General features: G+C 39.2%; 1 protein-coding gene across 1 annotated transcript; it reads right to left on the reverse strand.

Annotated features, from left to right (window-relative positions):
• Positions 1-322: 322 nt before the first annotated feature.
• tmem86a (transmembrane protein 86A) lies at positions 323-8099 on the reverse strand. The gene is made up of 3 exons (XM_037683180.1): positions 8046-8099; positions 3054-3318; positions 323-1062 (listed from the first exon to the last, which is right to left on the reverse strand). Exons 1-3 carry the CDS (start codon positions 8097-8099, stop codon positions 635-637), a joined length of 747 nt encoding a protein of 248 aa, XP_037539108.1. The 3' UTR covers positions 323-634.
• Positions 8100-8418: the final 319 nt, after the last annotated feature.

Genomic DNA, 8418 nt, shown 5'->3' on the forward strand with positions numbered 1-8418 from the left:
CAAACTTAAAGATTAGCACCCTTAATGCAAGAGGACACAGAGCAACAAGGTTAAAAAAAAAAACATGAGCGATGGCTGGAAAAAAAAATCCCTTTTGAACTAGTCTGCATGAATAAAAAACGAATAGAAATTGTAAAGCAGTGTTTTTGGACCACTTATTGAGTGCGGGGACTGTGTGGAAAGCTAGGGTTTACCAATCATGTAAATGTACACACACATGCACGTACAGAGACGTACACACACATACGCACACCATCACTGGACCATACACACAAAGTGCCCAACTATTAGCTCCCCATACATCCAAACAATTACATGAAATGTAATACTCTCTATAGAATGGGCTAATATTTCTACTCGTCTCCACGGGGTTGACGGGACGACCTTTTCTAGATTTGGAGGATCAGGGCATAGCTGAAGATAATACTACCGTATCTTCTTGAATAAAGATTAATATACTGGTGGAACAGCTGGATGATAGTCATGTAGTGGATCAGTCGGCATGGTAACAGCAGTGTGGTTAGTGCCACACTGAGATGAAGGCTGGTGGTTGGGGATCTGGCAGTGAGATACGTCCATGATCACTCAGGGCCGGAGCTGGAGCCACTGTCTTGCCCTCGGAGATGACTTCCCCTCATGATTTCTTCCTGGAAATCTCCACGTCTTGACACTCGACAACTGAAAGGGCTATGAGCATCTGGGCGGCATAGTAGGTGGCCATGATGATAGCTCGAGAGTAGGGCACGGGGAAGCAGAACTTGTTGACGGCGATGGTGAGATCTGAGACTATGAAGAGCACCGCGCCCAGGCAGGCAGACAGCTTGGTCCAGGTCCAGAGGTCGTTGGCCAGCTGCAAGCCTGCGACGGCTCTCCAGCCCATGAAGCCAATCAAAGCGATATAGACGGCCACCAGGTAGGTGAAGGGAGCAGACAGGTAGGGGTACAGCATGATATAACAAAAAGAGGATGCAGCGGTGAGCCCAAGGCCAGCATGCACATTTACTGGCTTCATCCCAAAGGCAGAAGAATAAAGGATGTGGGTGATGGCGAACATCAGAAGGCCTGCAAGACATTATAATTTAAACATCAGAGCAATGACTCAAATAAGGGTGCTTTGTATTTATAATAAAACACTTTAGGTCAAAATTACCTGTCTTTCACATCTACAGTGTGCCCATTTGTTTAAAAAAAGATTATTGTATCTTCATTACTTCTCAGTACTGTTTTCAAAATGCAACTGACGTCTCAAGATATTTTTTTCACAAACTCCTTTTGGCGTCAGTGATGTTAGAAAGCTTTCCTTTGTATGACTTTGCATACAGTGAGTGTGTAACGAGCCTCTCCACACAGTTGATTTTGGCAGGTCGTTTACAGGTTATGATTTGTCTTCTTGCAAACCGATTCTTCTGACTTCCTCTGGCTAGTAAAGGTCTTGATCATCTTGATAAAACCCAAACAAACCTGTTTGATAGCTTTCTGAAAAACTGTTGCTTTCTTTAGCTTTCAGCTGCTTTGTGGAGACATTTGTTTCTTAAAGTTTTAGAATCAGAATCAGCTTTATTGTCAGTGCACAGTAGGGGTTGAACGAGTATACAGTATAATTTTTAAACTCGACATTAACATAATAAAACACGAGTAGAACTTGAGTATTTGATGACGTCATAGATCTCAAGATACAAAAATAAATAAATAAATAAATAAAACCGCAAAAAAAGGTAATTATTTACAAAAAAAGACCAACAAAACATATATACGTATATTATGCTCCATCCATTTATCATACTGCAAATAAGAGACAGGAAAAACTAAACTATTAGTTATTATTATTAAACTGCAAACGTGAAGAAACGTGCAGCACGTCAAAAACGAAACTTAACAGTGGGGGGGGGGGGGGGGGCGACCACCCCGCACCACCGCCAGCTGTGGTGCGCATTAAGTTTAGTTTTAGAGATTAATATGTTTATAGATTTTTTTTTATAGGTTTAGAGATGAATATTTTTTGCTTTTTGTTTGTGAAACAAGCGGAAGCTGGTTCTGGTTGGGTGGATTGGACCCGGTGTTACACCATACTCTGTGACCTGCAACAGTGCAACACCGCCCCCTACGGTCATACAGTGGTCACATAATATGACGTCACTAAGGATACTCGACCTTACATTTTTAACCTCGATAGATGTCCTAGTCAAGTCAAGTCAAGTCAGATTTATTTATAGAGCACACTAGCAATCGATGTGTAGATTACTCGAGTACTCTGTTAATGCCCTAGTGCACAGAACCACAAAGAAATTACATTTTAGTACAGCCCGTCTGAGTAAAACATAAACCACACACATGGGAGACGGAGGTGTCTGAAGCCGCGGCCTCATGGGAAGCGCTGTCTTTTTCTTTTAGATAAGAAAAGAGAAACACGGGGGAAGGGGTGGTACAAAATGTTTTATAATAAAGTTCATCTTATTAATTAATTAATTAATTAATTAATAATTATTTATTATTATAATAAATAAATAATAACTATTTATTTATTTATTTATTAATAAAGTATTTTTGAATTTGCAGATGAGCTAACCCTTTTCTTTCAAATTTGCAGTGACTGAAATGTTGACTCAAGACACTCACACATTTGCATGTTTTTCCAGTAAATGCACCATGTTTGACTTGGTTATGGCAGTTTAGTACTGAATCACACAACTATTAGATTGTGCCTTCAGAGTTCACAAACTCATTAAAATAATGCATTGCTTTAAAGGAAAAGTGTATGTACTGCATATTAAAATAAGTGTGGCAGGTCAAGACTAAGGTCAGTTTAAGAGTTCTTGTTCTCATCTTTTTTTTTCTTCTTTCATTTTTATTTAATATGCGGTCGTTTGAATTTCTCCTGCTGTTTTGAAAGTATTCTAGTGATTGTTTTTGGGGGGAATTTATGCAAAATCGCTGCCTTTTTTATAACCAAAACTATTAGGATAAAGCCAAAGTTCAAATTAATGTTTTTCTTGTTTAAAAAATTGTCAAATAACACAACATTTACACTGATAATTTATGTTGTGTCTCCTCACCGTGGACAAAGTAACCTTGCTCCTGCCAGATGAGAAAGGCATCACCCAGAGCTGAAAAGATAAGACCAGCCAGGATCTTGCGGGCGCTGGAGCGAACACAGAGGAAGCTGAACCCATGAGCCAGCAGGAAAACCCACAAGCAGAAGATGGGCAGGCATTTGATGAGGGCACTGAACCACGATGGGCTTGAGGTGGGCAGCCACAGGACAAAGTATACACAGGTTGACTTGAAGAATGGCACCAGTTTAGGGACTTCACTCTTGACCTGGAAACAGATTTCACATTTACATAATCAGCTGAGTCAAGCTATTGTTCCTGCCTCTCACTATCATTTAGAAGATTTTGTATCTGAAGGCCGAGTGCAAGAAATGAATTACAGACATATCTGTGTGCCTGAAGAACAGAATTTCACATGATGAACATAAAATAAAGAAAATCGTAGAAAGTATGAGAGGAAAAGCTTTGTGTTGCTTTGATTCCCAGCAACCTTTTTTTTTTTTTTTTTTTTTTTAACCCATTCGCAGAATGTTGTTCTTTCTGTCTTCTTCTGCTTATTCACTGATGTTATTGAAAAGTGCGTAACTTTCTCAGGCTCAAGTTCTAATTACCTACAGTGTTACCAGACCGATTTATTTCTGTAAAAATAGACGAGGCCCTGCAGGGTGGAACATAAAATCACCTAAGGAATCACAACCTAACAAAGGTTCTGACAGAAGGTCTTTGAGCACAACAGACAGGAAAAAGATTAAATTAGGAGGAAAAGGAACTGAGTGAGGGTTCACTGGAGTTCAGATAACTGGAAAAAAGGGGAGGAGGACAAAAGTTAAACAAAAATCTGAACAAACAAGGAAAAAGGAACAGTGCAGTGAGAAGATGGATAGAGAAACTAGATTAAAAACTTGAAAGTTCTTGCTCAATAATCCAGGTAATTAATCCAACAAAGTTAAGTCAGGTCCTCTGGATGGTTTCTTTTGTTGATGAAACATTTCGTCCTTCATCCAAAGGACTTCTTCAGTCTGAGGAGCCACAACAAACTCAGTCCCATAAGTAGCACACTCACATAGTGGGCCAACCAATTTTATGGTGATAATGATGGTTTCTGGAGCCCACCCTCTCCCCTGTTGACTCTTCTGAGGCAGTCATAGCCAAAGTGGTTCAAAACATCGAAGTTCATGCTCAGCTCATTCATCCTTCATTCAAAGTCCAAAGGACAAAATGTTTCAACAACAAAAGAAACTGTCCAGAGGACCTGACTTAACTTTGTTGGATTAATTACCTGGATTATTGAGCATGAACTTTGAAGTTTTGAACCACTTTGGGTATGACTGCCTCAGAGGAGTCAACGGGGGAGAGGGTGGGGCCCAGAAACCATCTTATCACCATAAAACTGGTTGGCCCATGTGAGTAAGCCACTTATGGGACTGAGTTTGTTGTGGCGCATCGGACTGATGAAGTCCTTTGGATGAAGGACGAAACGTCTCAACAAACAAAGAAACCGTCCAGAGGATCTAGTTTAAAAACTCTTAATTCTTCTCCACAATTTGCTACAAGTACATTTGGAGGAAAGATGAATTTCAGAGTGGAAAAAACAGGAATAAAAGAAAAGTGATGAAAGAAACACAAGAATAAGGAATAAAGGTTATCTCTGTTAAATTTTACTTTGCTTAATAGCAACAATAAAAATGCTTTTATTTATTTATTTTTTATTCTAATTTGTTTCAACCAAATATCAAAACAACTTACAAATGCACATTTGATGTGACTTTTATGGAGAAAAGAACCTTGAGATTTCTGCATCTGCAGAACATCTGCATGTTTTCATTTCATTAATTGCGCTGCAACCCTGGTTTGGGCAGCTGTGGCTGAGTGGTTAGAGCAGCCGTCCTCCAATGCAAGAGTTGGAGGTTTGATTCCACCAGCAGTCACATTCCGAAGTGTCCCTGGGCAAAACACTGAACCCCTCATTGCCTCTGATGTGTGTCCCATTGGTGTATGAATGTGATAAAGCACTGATTATTCTTTGTAGAGACTAGTAGAGTGATGTATGAATGGGTAAATGAGGGCACAGATTGTAGTGTAAGACGCTTTGAGTATCTCGATAAATAGAAAGGCGCTGTATAATGTAAGTGCAGTCCATTTACCATTTGAAATGCTATCAGAATATTCTTTGTGTAAGTTGCATTAGAGGAATTTTTAACAGGCTATACTGAAGCTACATTCATAATGTTACCTGATGCACTTTGCCCTATGTGCAAGCTGAGCCTGTCAATCATGTTAAAGCTCAATTAGTGCCAAGCAGAGGAAAACACTATCAACCATCAGACACTGGCCATTATTACCATTACTGGTATATTTATTATACCAGCGGCTGCTATACAACTATAGGAGACAAGAAATCACAACAAATTTACAGAGCGCTGTTGGAATTCATGGGTGGTTTGGAGTTCATCACTGCGCAGGCAGGGTATATCTTTCACTTGATGGTGTTCAGAGAAAATATTTGGTCTAGTATCTTATCTGAAGGCCAGTAGTTGAGGATCATGTGATTTAGACCACTGTGAAAAATAAATACATGGAAATCACTGAACATTTGTGAAATATATATAAAAGTGGGAACAAAGATGGGAGTAAGTAACAGATTATCCACAACTTCTAGTCATTTCCATGCGTCTTATTTTGAAAGTTATTAATTTAAGTTGTTTTACTGCCCTTTATTGTAGTCTTAAAAGCTTTGACAAAACAAGAAAACAATTTTAATTGGGAGAGAGAGAGATAACTAAAACATTAAGAAACGGTATAAAAGCTGCTGTTTGCAAATAAAAATATGACTTGTTCAGCATATGCTCAAACTAAAAAAGCGAATCTTAGATTACCTGGTCTCGTCTCACATCCAGTGTCAGTTAGTCTAACAGGTTCAGCAGAACTACGCCTCAACCAAACCTCACTAAGCAAGCCTGTTTAAAATCAGCTAACCCTTACAGCATGCTGACATCCATCCTCCATCAGTTCTTCCTTATCCCATCAATTCACACCCTACACCCATTCCCCATTCTCTGATCCTCCTCACCCGTTGCCGTCACATTCATTTAACTCAACTCTTTTCATGTTAGCTTCACGCTGCACATCCAAGGATTGTCCAATTCAATTAGACCCATATCCATGCGGTCCAATCTACCTTCATCACTTTCATCCTTCATCACCACCAACATTCACTTATCCATCTAAACTGGCCACCAAGATGGCACCTCCTTCCTTGCCGCCAACCATGAGACTCTCAACCTCCAGAATGACTCAATTTCTCATCCTCACTTCCTTAACGTCAATAAATGCGTAAACTCATTTTGATGTGGTGTGGTCCATTCTGGAGAAAATGAATTGATGATTATTACATTTGTCATTGTTACATCAGTGTCGTGGACGCTGCAATGGCTGTCATTTTTTGTAGGGAAAAATGAATTAAAACAAGATGGCTGACAATAGTTCTGTTAAGAAAAAGTAACTAAAGCCTAAAATCTAATCGGCTCTATGATGTTTAATTTCTCCCAGTGTCAGCCTCACTCTCCAACTCAAAGAATACAACAGGTTAGTAGCATCTCTGGGACATCATCTAGGACTTCAGTGACAGTCCACTGTCCCCCGAGTAAAAGAACAAGAACATACAGTATGATTTCATTTGAGAAGCAGAACAAATGAATCACTTTGTCATCATTTAGCTGCCTGATCGATGACATGACAAATAAAGGTTGTTTGCAAATGTTCTTAGTCACATTCAGCTTCCCTGTTGTAAACATGTATTAAACCATAATAAAGTTAATCATTGGTGGCATGGTTAAAGGAAAGCAATGAGTTATCTTGTTGTAGTGAACAACAAGGTGGAATGACTTCATAACCTAAAAGAACCCAATATTCAAAGTCCAAAGAATCATTTTAACAATTTTCAAACGCATTTTAATGCTTCCTAAGCCATGTGGAACTACAAACTAAAGAATAAGTTTATATATATATATATATATATATATATATATATATATATATATATATATATACTATGTAAAAATACTACATATATATTGCAAACTAATGTTTCTATCCTTCTAAATGTTCAAACTTAGAAGCACCAAAAAACATCCAGATAGGATAACATCTATTCAACCGCTGTGTGTCTGAAACACGATGCCCAGAAATATTTAAAGACCTGTAAAGGCTTGTGTACTCAACCTGGAGGAGGAAAACTGTAACATAAGCATGGTCCAGGCTACCATGTTGGTCATGTGACAACAGCAGTTTCATGCAGCGCCACAAAATGTTGTAACTTCCAGCTACATTCATCCAGGGATGACTTTAGGTCAACTGCAGTCAGTGTGTAGTTACATTTTCCACCTGAAGATCACCTGAAAAAACACTTAAGTTACCGAGTTGGGTAATGAGGTTATTAAATCAAGAACAAGTGACAGTCATGGGAGGCCCAGCTTCAAGTCTGTGCCACAGCTAACACCTTTCAACTAACTGTTTAGCCTGCCAGTCTCAGAGTTTACCAATCATGGGCTTGAGTTTCCATAATTTGCAAAAGACAAAAAAAAGAGTAAACTCCCTGATGAAGGGAACAGTTGGTTCTCCAGATGGTGCAGTGTGGCTGTGTTGATCAAAACCTACTTCAGAGTCAGAAATAAACAGAAGGCCAACAATTTTGAAAGACCCCACGCATACAAATTAAACAAATCACAGCAAGTTGAAGGGTAACGGTCACTTCCTACAGCTAAAGGTCCAGAAGAAGGAATGCATATCACCCACAGCCTTTCATGCCAGAGTTTTAAACGAAGATAATCTAATGCTGAGAAATGATAAAAAAAAAGCTATTTTGGTCAAACCATAAAAATGACGTGTGATCTTATTTGAGATGTCACGCTCAGAGTCAGTGGTTGCTGGGCCATCCATCCATCCATCCATCCATCCATCCATCCATCCATCCATCCATCCATCCATCCATCCAACCTTCTCGCTGAGAGGCAGCTCTAACTGTGCCACCGTTCCACCTTTCGCTAACATGGTAGGATCTTATTTAACCAGTTCTGTGGTGAGTGCACGTGTGGCTGTGATAGGTCAAGGGTTAAATCAGTGGACTTGTAATCAGAAGTCTGTGGATTTTATCTGTTTGGAACATTTAGTTAAATCAGTGAAGAAATATTCTAACATGATTTCACTTTAATATTTATTTTATGAAAGTGAAAACGTTTTACAGATCTAAACAATTTGGAGCGCAAGTGTCATTGTCATTTCAGACAGTCAAAGTGCGTTGTGCAAATTAATTTAGTCGTGCATTGAAGTGGTCCAATTATCCTCGTTTCGGGTGTGGCTGGATGTGGGT

This window comes from Nematolebias whitei, chromosome 10 (genome assembly GCF_014905685.2).
Source record: "Nematolebias whitei isolate Nwh7 chromosome 10, NemWhi1, whole genome shotgun sequence".
Classification (NCBI taxonomy): domain Eukaryota; kingdom Metazoa; phylum Chordata; class Actinopteri; order Cyprinodontiformes; family Rivulidae; genus Nematolebias; species Nematolebias whitei.

Bases quoted from the DNA above. Each gene is read 5' to 3' on its own strand.
- tmem86a (XM_037683180.1), bottom strand. From the start codon at position 8,099: ATGTTAGCGAAAGGTGGAACGGTGGCACAGTTAGAGCTGCCTCTCAGC. The intron at 3,319-8,045 runs GTTGGATGGATG...ATCTGTTTCCAG, and splicing joins AGCTGCCTCTCAGCGAGAAG to GTCAAGAGTGAAGTCCCTAA. The intron at 1,063-3,053 runs GTGAGGAGACAC...AATGTCTTGCAG, and splicing joins GCAAGGTTACTTTGTCCACG to GCCTTCTGATGTTCGCCATC.